We start from the raw sequence: 21,051 nt of genomic DNA, 5'->3' as shown, positions 1-21,051 counted from the left end.
CTGAACCCTAAGTCAACACGCAGTGGTATTTTATGGGAGAAAACAGAAACAAAAAAAGAAAGCAAGGGAAAACAAGGGGAAAAAATCCTTCTGCTATAATTTTGAGAGGTAAACAAACTTTCTGCAGGAGCTAAATATATCATGAAACATGGTTAATTTACACAGGAGGGGCTGTGAATTTATTTCAGAGCCATAAATCAACATGCGGAGGGAAATTCTCCTGGATTCCAGGCAGTGCGAATGTGGGTGACTGCCAAGTACATCAACCAAGAAAGGAAAGTTTGAGCACGCCTAGGGAAATACAAGCCTTGTACTGTTACGTAGGGGTAAAATATGCACAGACAGATTGGAGCCCCATATAAAACAATAGGATCAAATTTTTTCTATCAGGTTATCAAGCACCATATTACATTTCAGGAGCCTGACAAGAAAAAGGAAAAAAAAAGTATTAAAATCTGGTGCACAACCTAGAAGTGAAACAAATATGTTTTGACTTATCTATCTGCATTTTCTTTTTCTTTTTACATTATGTGGGGACACAGAAATCCTGCTCAGTTGTTACTAAACTGAGCATATTCACCACAGGTAGAGGGGAATCACTCCAGCTACACATGTCCCCGTTACAGGGGGAGAGTCATGAATGTCAAGGGGGGGGGGAAGAAAGGTGCAGTCCATGGAGGGGAGGTTTTCCATGTGAATCATGACATTGATTTTTCCAGAGTTCTAATCCATGTGCAGGGGGGACCCCCTAGACTATGGTTTCCCAGCCTTTTTCAATATCCAGGCAGCCTGTGACACTCCCCCCCGCCATGTTTGCATTTTAAAGGGGATAAAGAAAACACATTCAGCAGTAGATTTTTCAGAATATAATCCTAACCTAATATTTAATGCAATGGTTGTACTTGCGTCTGGTTGTACTTGCTTCAAAATCCACAGTTGAGTGTTTGTTAAAGCCACTCCCCGGACGGCCCCTGAAAGGGCTCTGGGAGGTGGAAATCATGAGGATGAGTTGCCATTTGGTTTTACCAGGGGAGGGTGAGTTTTCCCCCAGGAAGGGAACCGTTGCCTTTTTTGCCCTCCCTTCATCGGTGGTTCTTCTTCTTCCTCCTCCTCCTCCTCCTCCTCGGCCATCCACTACCTTCAGTGCACCACTGAAGTGAGGAGGGGCAAAACCACTTCATCGGGGTGGACGTGGTGGCAGCCTTTTCCTCCTCCGTCATTTCTCCCCCTGGGGCTGGGCTGGCTCACAGGGGCCACGGCTGGGTCCTGCCTCCCGTCCCTCCCTGCCCCAGTCCTCTGCAGGAACTGGCCGGTCACCAGAACCAAGGAGGAGGCTGCCACCACGGTGGCCACCAGAAGTGATGAGCAGGCAGCCAGGGGCGCCCGGTGGGGGAGCAAAGAGGGCTCATTTTGGGGTGGGATGGGTTACAAACAAGAGAGGGGGCAGAATGCATGCAGATGGGAACCAGGCTGGGGGGTTGCTGAGTCAAAGGCAACAAGTTCCCCTCCTTTGAAAACTTTGATGACAACCCCCCCGAAAGCACTTCATGGCCTCAGGAGATTAATTTCATTACATCAGAAGAGAAATTCTTGTTGAGCCATAATGTAGTAGTAGCAGCAGCAGCAGCAGTAGTAGTAGTAGCAGCAGCAACAACAACAACAGTAGTAGTAGTAATATTATCATCATCATCACCACCACCACCACCACCACCACCACCACCACTACTACTACTACTACTACTACTACTACTACTACTACTACTACTACTACTACTACTACTACTACTACTACTATTACGAGCCTCGTGGCATACGACCTGGGGTTCAATCCCAGGTAGCGGCTCAAGGTTTACTCAGCCTTCTATCCTTCCGAGGTCAGTAAAATGAATACCTATCTTGCTGGGGGGGGCGCAATGTGTAGCCTGCATAATTAACTTGTAAACCACCCAGAAAGTAATTGAAGCTCTATGGGGCGGTATATAAGCACCACACTTTGCTTTATTATTATTATTATTATTATTATTATTATTATTATTATTATTATTATTATTATTATTATTATTATTATTATTATTATTATTATTATTATTATTATTATTATTATTATTATTATTATTATTATCATTATCATTATCATTATCATTATCATTATTATCATCATCATCATCATCATCATCATCATCATCAGGGCTTTGGAAACAATATCAAGAAATTCCACACAGCACTATAAGCAATTACAGATCTCAGAAATAACACAATCAGAGCTACAAAAAAAAAAAAAGCAGTATTAGGGAAAGCATACATTCTGTGGTGATATTTAATGGATGCTTAGGTTTTTGGTTAACATTTGTATCTGTTATATAATACCAGCCAATGTTTTATAATTTTAATTGACTGTGTCTGGTATTTTTGAATAATAATGAAAATGTTATTATTAAAATCTGAGAAATATTGATGGGATTTTCTGATCAACATGGGCAAGACTAAAACTAGGGAAAGGAAGAAAGAAACAAAAGGTTTGATTTTTTGCTGCACAAGAACAAGCACTCAGACTAATGTGATGAAAACTAAGATTCAAGGAATTAGTGCTCATAGCAAATGTCAACTCTACTGAGAAAAAGATGAAACTGTTTCACACCTCATCTGCGAATGGCTAAAGATTGCCCAATCAGATTACAAAATTAGACATAACAAAGTGGCAAAATTAGTGCACTGGTAGTTATGCGAAAAATAAAACTTGCCAGCTTCCAAAAATCCATTAGAACATGGTAGAGAAGGTAGAGACACGTCAAGATCCTTTGGGATTTTCTGATCAAATTGATAGACCCTTTAAACATAACACACTAGACATAGTAGTAATAGAATGAAGAAATGTCTGGATCATTGACATTGCAATTCCAGGGGATGCCAGAGTTGAAAATAAAGAATAGGAAAAACTAACCAAGTGCAGAAACCTGGCAATTGAAATATCTCACCTCTGGAAGAAACACACCTCACTGGTCCCCATAGTCATTGGGGCTTTGGGGAAAATATCAAAAAAAAAATCTCACACAGTATTATAAGCAATTGCGGACTCCAGAAATAACATCAACAGAGCTACAAAAAATGGTAATATTAGGAACAGCATATATACTATGTCAATATTTAACAGATACTTAGGTTTTTGGTTGAAACTTGTATCTGTTATGTAATACCAGTCAGTGTTTTTATCATTTTGATTGACTGTGCCTGGTATTTTTGAATAATATTGTTATGTTGATCACCCCAGGCAACAGATTTATGTCATGAAAAAGCATATTGTTTTTATTTTATTTTTTGCCGCCTTTTGCTGCCATAGTTGAGGAAGAGTAGCAGGTAGAATTTTCTGCTTTATTTTCCAAAGTAACTTGGGCAAGATCTGAGTCTTAAGTACCTTCAGTTCATTAGTAATTGTTCCTCTTCAGGAGTGAATTGTCTTTGACTAGCCTTGCTTTAAAAAAAAAAAAAGCCAGGCATTCACTCAACAAATGTTTGCTTCACTAATCCAGATCGTTAAGCTATCAGCAGCCGAAAATGTATCAACTTAGAAATGAATGTTTCAATTTAAATCAATTAAAGGCAAAGTTTATCAGAGCGGGAGCTTTACAGTAAGGCAGGAAATCACAGATGCATTAATTTTAATCAACATGTGAGCAGCAGGAAACATAACTCACTGTGTCTATCCTCTCAAACACTTAGGAGGCTCATATGGAGCAAGTCTAGCAGTACTCACAATGTACGGCAGGGTAGACCACCAAATGCTTAGTATAGAGATGGGCACAGACCTCAGTTTGAACATTTATGCTGGTTTGCCTCCCCCGGCTGTACCCCCCACTCACCGGTCAAAGTGTGCTCCTCTCTTCCTCCTCTTTGGCTCTCCGACCACTCTTGGGCAGGAGCTAAGGGCTTCCATTCCCCACTTCCTTGGCTGATCATCCAGTCAGACAAGGAGGCAGCACAGGCAAGCCCATGCTCCTGTCGGGGGCTGGCCGAATAGCCGAAGAGGAGGAGGAGAGGAGCACACGGCGGGTGGTGAGTCAATCCGACTGGCCGGGGAGGTGGGGGAAGAAAATGCATGTATAAACTGGCATGAACCTCCACACTGAATTTTGTGCCAGTTCATGCATGCATTCCCTTCATGCCCACCTCTAGCTGAGTATATAAAAAAAATTAAGATGCCTCTCTCTGGAAGCATTTGAGGAGAATAATTCCATTATCAGTTGACTAGATAGGTCAATATCTGCACGAATTGACTTGATGGCACATTGTTTTTGTTGTTGTTCCACTATGACCCAACAAGTATGTCTCTTCTGATGCAATCAGATCAATCTCCTGCAGCCAAGAAAGCTTCTACTTGGGTTCTGACCTAACTTTTACCTTTTATGGTAGGAAAGTGAAGGAGGTACATAATAAGGAGGCAAAAGACCCTCACAAAATCCTTTCTTCTTATCAGCTTAGATTGTCTCAATGATGTTGAGAGAGTTTTGGTACTGTACTGAATTCCAGTACAAATGCACAGCAGAAGTGCCAGCCGGATCAGGCAGAATTAGCTAGAAGTTCCCCTTTTAATACCCGCCCCTCACCAAACACTAGCACTTAAGAAATAACACTCAGGAGGTCTTTTTGTATAAAAGAAAGAAATCTATATTCTACTCACGAAGATAAGCATTTAGAAGGTTTCAGGTAGATACAGGAATAAAAATAGCGAATACAATGTCCTTCTGGTCTGGCCCCACGTGGCTGGAGAGGTCTCCAGGCTCAGTGGGCCGGCATGGAACCTTTACATCTTTCCAGGTGAAGAGCGTGTGCAGGAATGCTGACCAACAATGGTGGTTGAATCACCTCATGGCCAGGAGGGCCGGAAACAGGGGTGGAGCCTCCCTACCCGGGAACAACAAACTCTCTAATTGGTCAGCATGTAAACAAACAAGCAAACAACTTAGTTTGTGTTGCAGGCCCTTCCCCTTTGAAATTTACATCTAGATTGTTCCACTATGACCCAACAAGTATGTCTCTTCTGATGCAATCAGATCAATCTCCTGCAGCCAAGAAAGCTTCTACTTGGGTTCTGACCTAACTTTTACCTTTTATGGTAGGAAAGTGAAGGAGGTACATAATAAGGAGGCAAAAGACCCTCACAAAATCCTTTCTTCTTATCAGCTTAGATTGTCTCAATGAGACCCCTCAGGGAAGGGTCTTCAAGACAACGGTCTGCTCTGCCTCCAGGTGAGAGCAGTCCCAGGAATCTTATTTTATCTTCTCAGGGTCTCCGTCATTTGCAGAGTGTCTGTGCAACACCTAGCGTCCTGTCTCTTTGAGAGGTGAAGTCCATTACACACAAGTAGCAAGCATGAAACGATGGTTGTTGTGGGTTTTTCAGGCTCTTTGGCCATGTTCTGAAGGTTGTTCTAATGCACATCCCCTCTTTGCTACCCCAGACCCGTGCAGAAAAAAACACCACGCATTGTTTGGCACAAGGTGCATAGTCTGGGTCATTTGTGCACTTGCACAATTGTGTCGAATTCGTGCAAAAAGTCATTTCGTTCTCTTTGTTCCTCTCCTGCTGAGAGCACCCAAAATGCCTCACTTTCTTAGCAGCTGAGGAGAATAATAATTTTTTTTTTCCAGTTCCCATCTTTCTGGAAGAACAAAACTTTTCTTCCCAAGCAGGCCCTGGTCAATTTTTCAGGAAGTGTAGAAGGAAGGAACTGAACTGACAGAACAGTTTTGTCTCAGAACGGCTGCTACCCTGGGCGTCCGAGGGTCTGCAAAGATTACTAACAACAGAGTTATAAATCAGGCTGTCTCGCCAGTTCATCAAGCCTTTCTCTTTAAGGACAGCCAGCCAGCACATCAGACGACATGCACGCTTGGGTCTCTAGGATTTGTGCTTTTTATACTCAATTGTAGGAACTCAGCTATAGCCAGTTGTGCTTCAGCATCTCAGTTTAATATTTTAGGATATCATGGAGAGCTGCAGCCTGTATCTCGCGCTGGGGGGGTGGTATGATTTCTCCACACCTAGCAACATTAACAGAGAGAAAGACGTGCAACACAGCGGTCTTCCTCCTGGCATGCTTCCAGAGTGTGCTGTCCCTCTCTGCTTGTTATAGACCCAGTTTTATCCAGCCCTGAGGTAAAAACATGGTGTTTTTCCAATTTTGCTTAATAGTTTGCATCAATAAAATGCCCAGTGGTGAAACTGAGAATTAAGAAAATACCATTAATCTCACATCACAGCTTTCCCACATAGATAGTTTTCTTCTGTCCCTCGTTTTTTTTTTTATCTTAATGACATTATGTACTCTAAACCTGGCTGTCAGAAAATGCAGGTTTCAGCCGTCTGGCGAACCAGCTACAAAGCTTGTGTCTAATATGGCTGCAACTCTTTATCTCACTGGTTTGATGTAGGACAAAAGGATAACTTTGAAACCTCAGCCCTATATTGGCTTCCTCGGGAGTTTGCATAAAATCAGAGGGAATTCCATGCGGACATCCAGACAACCGCATACTGGGGTTCAAACTGTATCATCCCACCATCCCTGGCCTATGCCATGCAGCAGCCACGAAATTAAAAGACGCCTGCTTCTTGGGAGGAAAGCAATGACAAACCTCGACAGCATCTTAAAAAGCAGAGACATCACCTTGCCAACAAAAGTCCGCATAGTCAAAGCTATGGTTTTCCCTGTAGTGATGTATGGAAGTGAGAGCTGGACCATAAAGAAAGCAGACCACCGAAGAATTGATGCCTTCGATTTGTGGTGCTGGAGGAGACTCTTGAGAGTCCCCTGGACTGCAAGGAGAACAAACCTATCCATTTTGAAGGAAATCAATCCTGAGTGCTCACTGGAAGGACAGATCCTGAAGCTGAGGCTCCAATACTTTGGCCATCTCATGAGAAGAGAAGACTCCCTGGAAAAGACCCTGATGTTGGGAAAGTGTGATGGCAAGAGGAGAAGGGGACGACAAAGGATGAGATGGTTGGACAGGGTCATCGAAGCGACCAACATGAATTTGACCCAACTCTGGGAGGCAGTGGAAGATAGGAGGGCCTGGCATGCTCTGGTCCATGGGGTCATGAAGAGTCAGACAAGACTAAACGACTAAACGACAACGACGAGACCAATTTCACAATTTCAAGGACAATGAATGGCATGCTGTGATATAGCCTCTTCGTTATATCATGCTATAAATGTCCAAGCTTTGTGATGTTGCAAAAATAAGTCTTTGGGTCCAAGCCAGTAGATACAGTTATTGCAATACACAGTCATGGAGGTATAATCAGCATCAGCATCTTAAAACTGCAGAGCTGGAAAGGACCCCATGGATCATGGAATCCAGCCCCTGTTAAGGAGGCACAATGGGGAACTGAACTCCCAGCCCCTGGCTCCACAGCCAAAATCCTAAGCCACCAAGCTACCCAGCAGTTTAAAAGTTCCTTTTATGATTTGATGGTGCGCGTGACTTCTGGACAATAAGACAAAGTTGTGTGCACCACAAAATTGGGAAAGGAGCTCTATAAGAAGCAACGACCTGCCACAGATAGTGATAACATTCCAATTGTGCAGGCAGAACTGTGCAAGAGGATACTGGTGCATGAATTAGATACGGCTCTTGGTGGGGGAGGGATTCTGCTTCAGGTTTTAGGCTAAACTTTACAGGATCTCTATGTCCAAGATCATCAATTCTGACCCCCCCCCCAATAAATTTGGGCTAAAATCCAGGCACCAACCCTGCAAAACTAGACTCGTCACCTTTCATGACTAAAGTCTAACACTGGTCCTGATACCACTGACAGTGAGGTAGCTGTTGGCAACCCGCATATACAAGACTTATCCTCAAATCTGGTCTTTCTCTCCTTGAGACTGTTTCCTCAATGCAGATTGTTGAGAATAGAGGGTGAAAGTCCTTGCTGGTTGTGTCATCTCACACAAAGTTGAGGGACTCCCAGTGGTTCTCCTTGCCCTGCAAGAGGGCGAGGTGTTTCACAACACAACTGGCAAGAGAAGAAGACCATCTTTAAATGATCACTTTTAACGCAAATAGCAGAGATGATGTTGGGGCTCCTGCTTTATGGCATAGGTTAGAAGCATCAGAGGGATGGTCTACATCCTTTTTGAACAATCAGCTGGATGGGGCAGCTCTTCTTTTTTCCATCCAGGAGAGATTTTTTTTTATTTCCCTTTTTTAACAAAAAAAAAAATTGACAACTGCTTTACAGCATCCAAAAACTAAGTAGAGATTTCATGGTGTTCTGATGCATGTGTCAGTTCAGGCCGTGCGCACGAGGTCAATTTGTTTTCCAACACAAACCAAATTAATTGTCTCCCCGTTCCTAAATAGAAGGGCAGTGGTTCCTGTTCAATTAGTAACAACTTAATATTTTAGTTTCCCGGTAAAGAGCTTTTTACAGGTGGAGATTAATGGCTATCTAGATAAAGACTTCTCCTGCTAAAAGAATTCATTTTGCTTAATCCTTTTGAAATTAGGAGATGATATGGAGAGATGAGTAATGAAGTGTTCTCTTATTGTGAGTTACCTAATAGATAACCACAGGGGTTATTTTCCTCTCACCAGCTGTAATTACACTAATTACTGATATGGTGCTAAAGCAGATTGAGTGTGACAACACAAAATGGAGTGTTCCTTAGCAACAGAAGCTCTTACCTCCCTTCCTCAATTTGCTGAGCAAAGAGAAGTTTGAAAGACAGCAGATGGGTCTCCCGGAGGCCAGGAGGTGTCAGTCAGTCTGCCGTGCCTATGGTGGAATCTTCTTCTTTGCTACTTCTTCAAACTTCATTAGAGTCACTTTGCTCTAATTTCTACTTTTTTTTTAAAAGCTGAAGAGGTTTGGCCCTGCAACTGAAGATAACTGAATTTCTTCCATGAGTACTTCTATATAATGCTGAACGTTGACTTCTAAGAGCAAGATTTACTCTAAGCTCAAGAGGTACTTACAGGGACGTGGTGGCGCTGTGGGCTAAACCGCAGACGCCTGTGCTGCAGGGTCAGAAGACCGAGCAGTCGTAAGATCGAATCCACGCGACGGAGTGAGTGCCAATCGCTTGTCCCAGCTCCCGCCAACCTAGCAGTTCGAAAGCATGCAAATGCAAGTAGATAAATAGGGACCACCTCGGTGGGAAGGTAACAGCGTTCCGTGTCTAAATCGCACTGGCCATGTGACCACGGAAGATTGTCTTCGGACAAACGCTGGCTCTATGGCTTGGAAATGGGGATGAGCACCGCCCCCTAGAGTCGAACACGACTGGACAAAAATTGTCAAGGGGAACCTTTACCTTTAACCTTTACCAAGAGGTACTTAGATTGAGCAGTAGCCAAGATGACAACAGGACCTCTCCTTTTACTAATACTGGTTAATCGATCTCAACCTACAGAGCAGTCTTTTTAGTGGTGGCCCCATAGAATTCCTTCTCAAGAGAGATATGCCCTCCGTCTCATTAGTAGTTGCTCTCAAGAAAGTTTTCAAAACTTATCCTATTATATCTGGTTTTTTTCACAGAACATTTTTATGCTGTTTACTGTTGATCCACTTTTTTTAAAGATACATTTTATTTCAAGCTGTTGTTTAGATTTACTCTGATTTTATGAATGTATTTTAATGTTGAGTCACACAGTTGCATTTTACTGCGGGAGACCCAGTACAGCAAAGAGATCTACACATAGAATTCTGCCTCCATGCGCAGATCATCCTAGTTGGTTTTAGGCACAGTGTGCTATCATTAAAGTAACTAAAGACAGACAGATCGGGTGGCAGAGAGACAGCCACACATAGCAAAGCACAGAGAGGAAAATTAAGGAAGCACAAGTTTAATCAGCTAGAGCTCCATATGTATACAATCTCTCAATAAGTGATTCTGAATGAATGATGATTGTAAATTCCTTTAATTCTCTTGATACACACACACACACACACACACACACACACTTGGAAAAAACTATAACTCTTCAAAAATCTCAAAGGAAACATTTACAAAACGACTTGCACATTTTACCCAATGAGTGACTATCAAATTTCAAGATTTATAGAGGGAATGTGTTGAAACAAAGACCGCTTTTTCTCTGTAGAAATTGCTCCACCATTTGTTTTGATTTCTCAAGGCTGGGATGGCCTCCCCCCCCCAGCACACACACACACACACACACACACAGAGAGAGAGAGAGAGAGAGAGAGAGAGAGAGAGAGAGAGAGGAGAGAGAGAATGATGATGATGAAAAACCACAGGGAAAGCCATTTCTGGAGGGTTTCTTACACAAAAATTGCACACAAATACAATCTCATCTGGCAGCATCCTTAAAAATGGGATGTACTGTGGCTGACATATTTGTGAAACACATCTGTATTCAATTTTGTACCATTTTTTGCAATAATTTTAGCTGCCACTGCCTGATGTTGCATAATACCAAAAGTATGTAGGATGATGTTGATGATCATGGGCTAATGCTGTCACTGAATCAAGTAATTCTAAGCCGATCTTATGAATTTCAGTTGATTACGCAATTAAATCTGCACAACTTTGCATGAGCTGAAAATAACAGTTCTGAAACAAGAGGCTTTTTTTTTTCTTTTTACATGCATGCTTCCCTAGCCTGTGCAGTGGAAATAATGTAGAAACAACAAGTCACAAATTATACATTACTTATGATCAATTCTAATAATTCCTGATAACTAAACAGAAGCTAAGTGACATAATGATTGCAACACAATGGATAACTTTGGTTGTTTGCAATATATTAAGTGTAACTGTTTTATTTGCTTTCCATATTTACAGGAAATGTGTGACCCCACTGCCTCAGATAGAAAATTAAGTGATTTTTTTTAAAAATAACAAAAGTAACTATTCTAGTTCCTTAACAATAATGAGAAAGTAACTAGTTTTATTGTAACTATAAAAATTAATATCTAACCATTTGTTGACCACCACCAACTGCTGCGGCTTTTACTATTCCTACTAATTACCATTACCATAGCTTTAATTGCCTGGGACTGAAACATTAAGTAATTAAACTTTATAGTGACTTTCAAAATGTGTGGGCAACTATATATTTTTTTAAAGTATGCTGGCAAAAATTTGTTAGTTTGAAGACAGAAATTAAATTAAAAAATTGCTATTCAAGCAAATTTACACCCATAAGGAAATAAGCTCAATTACATGATGCTGCACTCAATAGAAGGCCATGGCTCTCCATGAGGTTCACTTCTGGGCAGACATTTATACAGCTGTCCTGTGTATCGATTAATCTAGCCAATTAAATGGTGCAGGTAACAATGGATGGAACAATCTGTTTCTAGTCTGCATAATCGTTCATGCGTTCATTCATAAGCCTGTTCCATTTCTCTTCCACATCACTGTGCAGATTTAAAGCATGCGCCCATGTTCTACATGATTTTTCACAAAATGTTTCACAAATTGAGGGCTTTTGTATAATTTCCCCCTAAGATCTGCATTTTGGCATGCTGTTTATTTTAAAAGAGGATTTTATATTTTAGAACTGACAACCCACCAATCACTTCAGCTAAGTATGTTTCACTCTACCATAACAGAAACTGGAAGGCCTCTTTTTTGTGAATGACATTTATACTGTTTCAAGCCTTTTGCTGTTGTATTGGCAATTTATAATGGTCAAGCCCCACAACCTGATTCCCCATCCCTGCCATTCAATATGTGATTCCTTTCTGATTGAGAAGCCAGACTTGTGTCCGTCTCAAAATGGAGCGAGCTAATTTGCAGGACGCAGAAGATGAGAAGAGTTCCTTCTGTGACAGCAGCATAGAATCAAAACTTACAGAAGGTCTGTCTCTAATGATGGGTTGTCTGTAATAGTTCTGCTGCAAATGATAAAAAGAAGTTTAGAAATGGTCCTTGTTTGTTGATAAGGCTACATCCATGCCTGCCACTAAGACAGGAAATGAAGTTGCTGGACAAGTGAGAACGTTCTATCCGGTATAAAGGCATTTCTCTAATAATGAAATCAAAAATCCTCCTTGAGCTCTCTCTTTCCCCCTAAAGTGATCTGCTGCATTAGCTATGGATGAAAAGACAAACAAGTACATGCATTTTCAATAATAATGTCAACCAGGTGAGAGGAGAATAGAAAATGAAGTGAATTCCTAATATCCTTGGAGATCGCTTTCTGGAGAAGCCTATTTTCTTTTTGATTTAGCCTCGCTACCTGCGTGCACAGTTGCTTTAATATATCCAACAGTTGTCTTTTATTCAAAGCTGGGCTGATGCTGTCGTCAAGACCTTTTAGACCAAAGGTGGAGAGCCTGTGTAAGAGCTTGCAAAAGTCAGATTTTGGAGTTAAAATACCTAGAATCAACCATGCTCAGTGGCCATACTAGTTTCCACAAAGCGCATAGTATTCATGCTAGTTCAGGAATTCTGGGATTTTTGGCCCACTAAGTAACTTTTCCAAGTTTGGGTCCAAGGGCTACTTACACCCTTGGGCTATTTTCGGAACAGGTCTTCATCAATCAGTTCAGACCTTAGGCAAGAGAAGACTTCATAGGTGCAGATTTAGAAGTAACTGCTATAATTTCCACTGCCGTTTGACATAACAGAGGATGTAGGTGAGAATTATCTTAGTCCAATTCCCAGTTGACTCTCATGTGTGAGGAAAAGAGATCCCCCCCCCCAACTTCATTCAGCACAGTGGACAAATGCTCGCTCTTACCCAAAGCTACATCTGATTGGGGCAGTTCTCTTCCATTCTGTTTTAATTCACTTCTGTTTTAGTCCTTCTGTATGCCCTCAAACTCTGACATATTTGGGGGTTTGTGGCTTGGTTAACCTATGGCTTGTGGGATGGAACGGTATGGTGTCCTTTTTATGAAGAAACATTAGCTAGAAAAGGAAAAAGAATTATGTGCTTTAAATTATTGGCACGAAAAACCTAAATTTGCTGTCCTCCTCTTTCATAAATCTCCTTTAAGGCTGTTAATGGACCGCTCTAAATCCTGCACACCGAGTTTGCTGGGAAATGGTTCCAACAGCTGTCCTTCTTGCTAATCATCTTTTATTTACTTGTGGTCTTTCTCCGTAGTCTGTAAACCCGTTCTTTGTTTATCTGAGCCACTAGCATCTATAGAGAATTGCCGGCAATAAGGAAACATTCTAAGCACTGTTCTTCACCAGCTACTCTTATTTTATTCCCTGTCTTCATTTTTCAAATCTTTTCGCCTGTTTTCTTTGTTCTTTCCATTTGTCTGATCTCTAATTTCCTTTATCATCTCTGTTTACTTCTACCAGAGTGTGTCAAATAAGGATGTTTTACATGCAAGAGAACAAAAGTAAAATGTATCTCAAATGGAGGAAGGAGATCCTTCAACTTCAGTGGTTTACATGTCGATCTATCTATAACATTTTCTTCTTTAGATCATTATATTTTTTAATAAGGCAGAACGGATTGCTTTAAAGGTCTCATTTCAAAAGCCCGAGGTTTTATATACAGAAAAGGTATGGAAGTTTTAAAGGACAGATTTGGGACTGAGCTAATGTTGATTGTCGTTCTGAAATAGCTTGATGGTTGGATGCTGTTTTTGTAACTAAATCTTAAAGGCATTTTGGCCCCTTTGAGTAGAGTGTAATGTACCGTGCTGATAAAAATCAAGGGTAAATGGAGGTTCTGCCGATCTGTTGTCGTGAACATCAGAGGGAATGAATGCCACTGTAGAAACAAAGATGGCATCCAGATAAAGAAGCAGCAAACACCCATTTGTCACCCAAAATCCAAACCGTTAAGGATTAATATTAGTTGAAGGTTTCTTGTTTTAGGACGGGGTGGGGGGGGGAGAGAGATCTCTGATCCTCATCGCACATTTATGGGTTTACACTTGACAGAGGCATCTGTCATTGATTAAGAGGTTAATGACCAGTAGTTTCAGGTCTAGATGTTTTGTAACAGCTGAGATGCCTGACAACAGAGGTCAGCGAAAGACGGATGACTTACAAACCCGTTAACCCTTCTTCAATGTACTTTTAAACAATAAACAGAGAAGTTTAAGATGGAGGAGTTAAAACCTTGTAAATATTTTTGAATAACAAGATCAATGCATAAGTTCTTAACGGCAACACTCGAAAGCAAATGAAGGAATCAGGATCTTTCAGTCGGCTCGTATGTTTAAAAGTGGCTTTAGAGTCATGTTACTTAAATACCACGGGCTAAATCTAATTAATTCTCTGACTTAAAGTAGATGCACCACATAAATGAGAGTTGCTAAGTCAACACTGGTACAAATCCCTTTGGTTCAATGGGTCTCCTCTGTCTGACACTAATATCCCATTCAGAAAAAAAGGGAGTTTATGATGTGTCATTGCAATGATTTCGCTTGTTCATTAACAAATCTAATACACTTTCTCTTGAACTGAATTTTGTGAATGGTCCTCTCAGTGCAGAAAAGACAGGAAGAAACATCGAGGCTGTAGATTCTGAAAGTGAGATGTCCAAACCAAGCAAAATCCAGGCCCAGAAACTTTTAGGAAGATCGGGGAAGGTCACCTGACCAACTCCAGCCAATTGATGTACGGCAGCTTCCTTGGTTGATATGTCTCTTCTTCTTGGAGCCCCAGATTCTCACCACAGCTGAGTGGTGGCACACAAGCAACATCTCCGCCCTTCACCCCACGTGATGTCAGTTCAAGACCCATTGCGGGCTTTCTTCCTGAAATGGTTGTTCGTTTCATTCTAGTTGTGAGGCTTGAACACTCACTCTTGAATCCTGTATTAATGTAAGGATCTCTTCAAGATACCATCAGAGTTCCTTGGCCTCCCAGAAGCAGCTCTAGTAAACTGAGTGAGATGCATGTAATTTGCAAGACCTGAGGAGAAGTGTTCATGACAGGACTCTTTTAGAGGTCATCAGATCTTAAGCTCACCCTAAATCAGACGTGATTGGGATTGGCACATAAAAATAACAAATCTTGCTGTTCCTCTGGGAGCAGTAAGAGGGATTTAGTCAAGTATGGTTAGAAACATACCTAATGGCTGATTGCCGAGCGTCATTTACAATCAGATGGCCTCAAACAGAAATGGGATATTTCTTTATCACCATATCTGGTGCAGTTTTTTTGGCCAAACTTTGTAAAGCACTTTTGCTGAATGTTTACCCACACATATTCGCTTCTGGACCGTTCCATGCATGTAATGGAGCATGCCATAGCCAGAGAGATTGTACCAGTATAAAGAGGCAGGTTTTTAAAGTTCCAAAACATTATTTCTTGCCATTGAAAACAACATCATAGGTATTCTGCCAGAAGTTATGGATGGCTTTGCCTTATTGGTGCATCTTCAACTTTGCAACAATTTATTAGCCCTTTATTAACATCACACCATCGATGCTTCTGTGCGTAATTCTAAGCACAGTTTACCTCTTCATGATTAAAACTTCTGTCCTGTTTTGTTAATTGCTTTGATACTTCATGTAGATAAATGACCTCTTTTCCAGTAAGAGATCTGAATCCTGTACATTATTCTTGTTTAATTATATAAATAAACCTTGCTTTGCACGAGAGTGTAAAGAATACACTATGGGGAGGAAAGGTATTTTGCAATTTTCACTGTCCAAAGTAAAATAAAATGAGAATACACCCAGAATCAGCATTTCTAGATTGTAACTGCTGCCTGTATCCACTGCTGAGGATCCTAGAAGTAATCTTATTATATGCTTTGAACTTGCATTTATTAAAACCAGATATTAACATATGTTTGTTAGTTTTACATTTTTTTTTTCATTCTCTCTCTGCTTTTCTTTCCCCCACACAGAATGCTTGAAGATGATCTGAAACTCAGCAGTGATGATGACGAGAACGAGCAGGTAACATTTCTGGCTTCTGGTTGTTGACTTCTCAGCTACCCAATGGAACTATGTGAGCTTGTACAGTATGATAGGTGAAATAGTTTTGTTTTTCACTGGCTGTTCGTTATGCAGGATGCCATTCATTTCTGCTAAGAACAGGATTAGGCTATACCTCAATAGAATTTGCAGTCACTTTGATGCTGTGTCTTGTCCCAGAGGCACACAAGCCTATTTTGGAGACCAGACCAGTGCTTATGCTCACCTATCTGTCCAAGAACAGGACATCAAGGAGGCAGGAAGGCGTATTACCACTCCCTTCCTCTAGGGGCACCATGACACTGTGAAGCTTGCCCAGGGCTACACGGGCTGGCTTTACTCACAGGAAGCAGAGTGGCGAAATCAAACTCCCAACCTGTGGATCCAAAGTAAGAGACCTAAACCACAGAGCTATCCATCCAGTTGTGAATTATTTCCCCATAATTAATGCAATAATGCAGTACTCCATAACTTTCATTATTCTTTTTATAAGGTCCTGTGTCAGTCAATCTGGACAGCAATGTCCCTACTGGCTTCCAATAGAACTTCCTCTATTTCTGTTTAGAATATCACCTTCTTACAAATAGTTTCATCTGATTTCAGAGGTTCAGGTGGGTTTTGATTTTAGAAAAGGAAAACTTGACATATAAGTTCTCCAGACAGTCTAGTCTACTCTCCATTAGCTTTGAGCTGAAAGATATCCTAGGGACTTGTTGCAGGATTTAGTACTTTAAGTAGCTATCCTTTACTCCGTTTCTCCAGTTCCCGTCTTCTGTGTTCGGCATTGTTCTGAACAAAACAGTCCTTTTTAACCTTTGAAATCTGTGTCCTTAATTCAAAGCACATTTCCATAGCATTGTGTGTTTTGGACCGAAGTAGCTTTGATACCTCTCACTTGACTCAGGCCTATGTATGCGTCTTCTCTTGGCAGAACAAATTCTTGAAGTGTATTGCAACAAGATTTCATCTCCCTCTTCCCTCCTTCCAAGTTTTGCTTAAACAATTAACTTGCACACATGTGGATCTCTGATAGCACCATACAACGGCCTCCTTTTTAATTCTTGTTCCTCATCTAGCTGTAATATTTTATTTATTGTTTCTTTCTTTGCCGTGTTATTAGATAATTCCATGCAAAATGAATTACTCAGCTGCTCTGGGGCTCTTAAAGCAGAAGTGGAGCCTCCTTGTCCTTCAGAAGATGATGAAAGCAAAGAACGTTTCTAACCACCTGCCTTTTCTTTTTTTTCCCCCCTAGCTTAAAAGTTTGTTACTCTGGAGAATACAATTGCACTCTTTTAAAGAGATACAATGGCTAAGCCTCCATCACTACTCTCAGCTGCCACCCCTCCATTTTTAGATGCATCCTAAAAAATTGTTTATCTCTCAGAGAAAACTCCATTTTTCTATCTGTGTTGTCATCCACAAACGAAACTAGAGGAGCCATTTAGCTCATTGGTTTAGATATTCGTCTGTTGAGCTAGAGGTTGGGAGTGCAATTGTTCCTTGGGCCTGGACTCCATGATCGCTTCAAGCCCCGCAGTTCTACGTTTAAGATTTCTCATTAATACCATTGATATTAAGAACTATCGGGGATGTGGTGGTGCTGCGGGTCAAACCGCAGAAGCCTCTGTGCTGCAAGGTCAAAAGACCAAGCAGTTGTAAGATCAAATCCATGTGACGGAGGGAGCTCCCGTCGCTTGTCCCAGCTCCTCACCAACCCAGCCGTTTGAAAGCATGTAAATGCAAGTTGATAAATGGGTACCATCTTGGTGGGAAGGTCATGGCGTTCCATGTCTAGTTGCACTGGCCATGTGACCATGGAAACTGTATGGACAAATGCTGGCTCTATGGCTTGGAAACGGGGATGAGCACCACGCCCTAAAGTCGGACACGACTGGACTAAAATGTCAAGGGGAACCTTTACCTTTACCTATTAAGAACTAGAGATAGGGATATTCGTAAATGGATATGAATGTCCACATCTCAGCTGGATCTCGTGAGGGTCCAGCCCCCAGGACCAGCCTCTGGGCATCCCAGTGCCGTGAAGGTCCCGCTCCTGCCAATGGTGGCAGGAGCTGCACTGTCTCCTTGCTCGGTTGGCCCCTCCAGGCAGGAGGTGGGAGGGCGGTACTTCCCCGCACGGCTGCTGATTGGCCAGCCGAACAGGGAGACAGTGGAGCTCCCGCCACCATTGGCAGGAAGAGCGGGACCCTTGCAGCCCTAGGAGTGGACGATCTGGTCCCAGGGGCGAGACCCACATGAGCTCCAGCTGGGATGAAGATATTTGTTTTGATTTACGAATACAAATATCCCCATCTCTATTGAGGACACATGAGGAGCAAAAGAGAGGCTTCCCATTGGCTAAAATGTACTCCCCAGCACCCCTGATCTCCCCAGCCCTCACACACACACACACACACACACACACACACACACAAAATACACGCAGATATGTTTTTGTTTTATAAATATTTTTCCTCACAATTTTTTCCTCATGGGTGTGTGTGGGGAGTCCATTTTATCATGTTTTAAGTCTCAGAGCTTCCAGGGGCCAAGTCTCAGAGCCACTGAGCATTTTTTAAAAAGAGTTTGTCACTAGAGGGCATAAGAGGACTTTTACCTAATAGAAAATAACTTTTAGAGAAAAATAATTTGGGAACTTTGAGTACCTTTGCGGGTGCATCACACACACACACACACACACACACACACACACACACACACACACACACACACACACACACACACACACACACACACACACACACACACACACACACACACACACACACCACAAAGTACAGGGTAAGCATGTGACGTTCCAAACCTCATGGATTTGTCCCTGCCCCCCATTACAACAAAACCGGCTAGAAATATATTTGATATAGTCTTTTCATGTTAACCATTTACCCTTCAGTGTCATGGAAATTTTGGTTGAATCGTGTGGCCGTATGAAATAAAATAATGGAATCTTCGTGTATTTGTGAAGGAAATAGGTGCCTCGCTCTTTAACGGTACGCCTTGAACTGTGTCAAGCCATTTGTGAGGATGTGCAATGCATTTTGCTTGTCTTCCCCGCATGATTGTGGGGTCTCCTGAAAATTCCTCAGAAATATGTAGAAACCTCCCTATTTGCCAGGCAAGCTGGTCACAGAGAGAATTTGGTCTTGCATCTGGTAATTCATGGGAATAAGAATTAGCTACAGGTAAATTTAAGATCTCACCAATAGCAGAGATGCTGGGCAGGACAAATATGGTTGCCATAAAGAATATCATCAGTATGGAAGGCCTTCCTTGTATGTGTTTTCCCCTCCTGCTCCCTATTCCCTTAATAACTGCCGGGTAGCTCAGCAGTTTAGGTCTCTGGCTGTGGAGCTAGTGGTTGGGAGTTCAATTCTCCCACTGGGCCTCCTTGACAGGAATCAATGATCTATAGGGTCCTTTCCAGCTCCTCAGTTCTAGGATTCCGAGATTCTAAAAGGCTAGAAACCGAACTGGGCCAGGACATTTTTCCACCTAAGGTAGAGCTGAAAATTGTGCCCCTATGTCCAGAACATACTCAACCATATTCAAGTAGATGGACACCAAAGCCAGTTTTGTAATTTTGGAACATGGAACCAAGTCTTACCATAATCCTCTCCATTCTTAGTGGTAAAAAAGTACATTAATAACAATTCAAAAAAGTTACAATTTGGTACGTTTTCATGGAACCTTTAATCCGCAGCCTAGGAGAGCCACTTGAAGCTGCCATTTAATAGCAGGGCTGGCCTTGAAACAAAACAAATTCTATTAAGAAATATAAACTCTTGAGTGTTTCCCGTTGAAACTGGGCCTCCCTGAATAAAATGGAAGTTTCAGTCAACATTTATTGATATGAGTAAGAGGTTAGTGCCCCAGGTACATTTACTCAAAAAAAAAAAGAGTAAACCACATTAATTATGTGTAAATAATTATCCTCTGAACAGTATGTCAAGCCCAAGCTAAAGTTATCTTTTATTTTATACAAAGAAGGTAAGAAAGAATAAATCCAGGAAAAGTAAAACACTTGATTAATTTGCATCCCGTACCCCAGTGATTCCTTAAAATGGCTCATAAATAAAGTCCTTGGAAATAATTAGATGCCACTAATTACCTGTTTTTTTAAAAAACAAAGAAATAAGTTACCTTAGAGTTGTAACTTAACAAGGTATAACTTCACTCCTTTTGCAGTCTATCAGTAAGTTTTTAATTACTTACATAGGTGGCTTGTGACCAGGGCAGAGGGAAAAATCAGTCTTTAGTTTAGACAACTTTAGTTGTCTTGGGGAAAATCGTGAAGAGTTCATTACTTTTCAAAAAATAGCTTTGAAAAAGAGTTACTTTTTTAAAAAGTAACTATAATGGTAATTAGCTGTCTTTCAGGTCTTTGGAACTGTAAATTACTGTTTGAAAGTAAATTTCCAGGCTCGGCATAAATCTGTAATTGCTTTTCATGCTTCTCAGCCCTGCGCATGAACTCTTATCACTGAGCATTGCATGACAATGGCAGGAAAAGCTTCGCCTCTCCCCCTCTCTCCACGATGGCTGTGTTGTTATCCTTTGCTTTTTTGCCCTTTCCTTTCCTCACCGGAGAGTTATTCATTGACCGAGAGAGAGGAGAGAGATTAGGGTCTGCTACGGATTCCCTGGGGACCCTGATAAAGAAGACCTTCATTATAAAGGAGAATCTGAGGGCAACAGCTGCGAGGAAAGAGAGGCCGGGCAGACCTTTTCCTGATATGTCTCTCTTGCTACAGCAAAAGGGATTTTTAACCCATATGGGGCTCTTCTCTTCAACACACAATAATGGCAACAACAGCAACAAAAACAGACCTGGTTAAAGTCAGTGAGAATGTGAGAATTCCCCCAGGACCTCACCTTGCGTTTGTAAGGACTTGTTGAAGCCAGCACAGCAGATGTGCTACTGCTTTGGAAGGCTTTAGTGTGAAACCCACAGATGATTTCCAGCGTGGACGTGGCTTCCTCACAGCATGCCGTCCCTCCAACCCACCCCAAATTAAATAAATAAATGCCGGCAGAAGAAAGGATCTCTAAATGTCAGTCTTTGTATGGCAAACCAGATGACAAAACGGGGCCTTGGGATGGCTCTAAGCAGGGCTGCTAATTGCCATCCCTGCCTTGGGAGCGCTACCTGGAGATGA

The 21,051-nt window shown here is 41.7% G+C and overlaps 1 protein-coding gene across 2 annotated transcripts in view; it reads left to right on the top strand.

Annotated features, from left to right (window-relative positions):
* AFF2 (ALF transcription elongation factor 2) overlaps window positions 1-21,051 on the top strand; it is a 413,936-nt gene that overhangs the window by 291,469 nt on the left and 101,416 nt on the right. For both annotated transcript variants that reach the window (XM_078380609.1, XM_072981115.2), the window contains one exon: window positions 15,802-15,853. In XM_078380609.1, the coding sequence (XP_078236735.1) occupies window positions 15,802-15,853 (52 nt within the window). The remainder of the gene's footprint in view (window positions 1-15,801; window positions 15,854-21,051) is intronic.

The sequence above is a fragment of the Pogona vitticeps genome, chromosome 11 (assembly GCF_051106095.1).
Source record: "Pogona vitticeps strain Pit_001003342236 chromosome 11, PviZW2.1, whole genome shotgun sequence".
Classification (NCBI taxonomy): Eukaryota; Metazoa; Chordata; class Lepidosauria; order Squamata; family Agamidae; genus Pogona; species Pogona vitticeps.
Note: the sequence above shows the minus strand (reverse complement) of the source record. Positions and strands in the feature narration are given on the sequence as shown.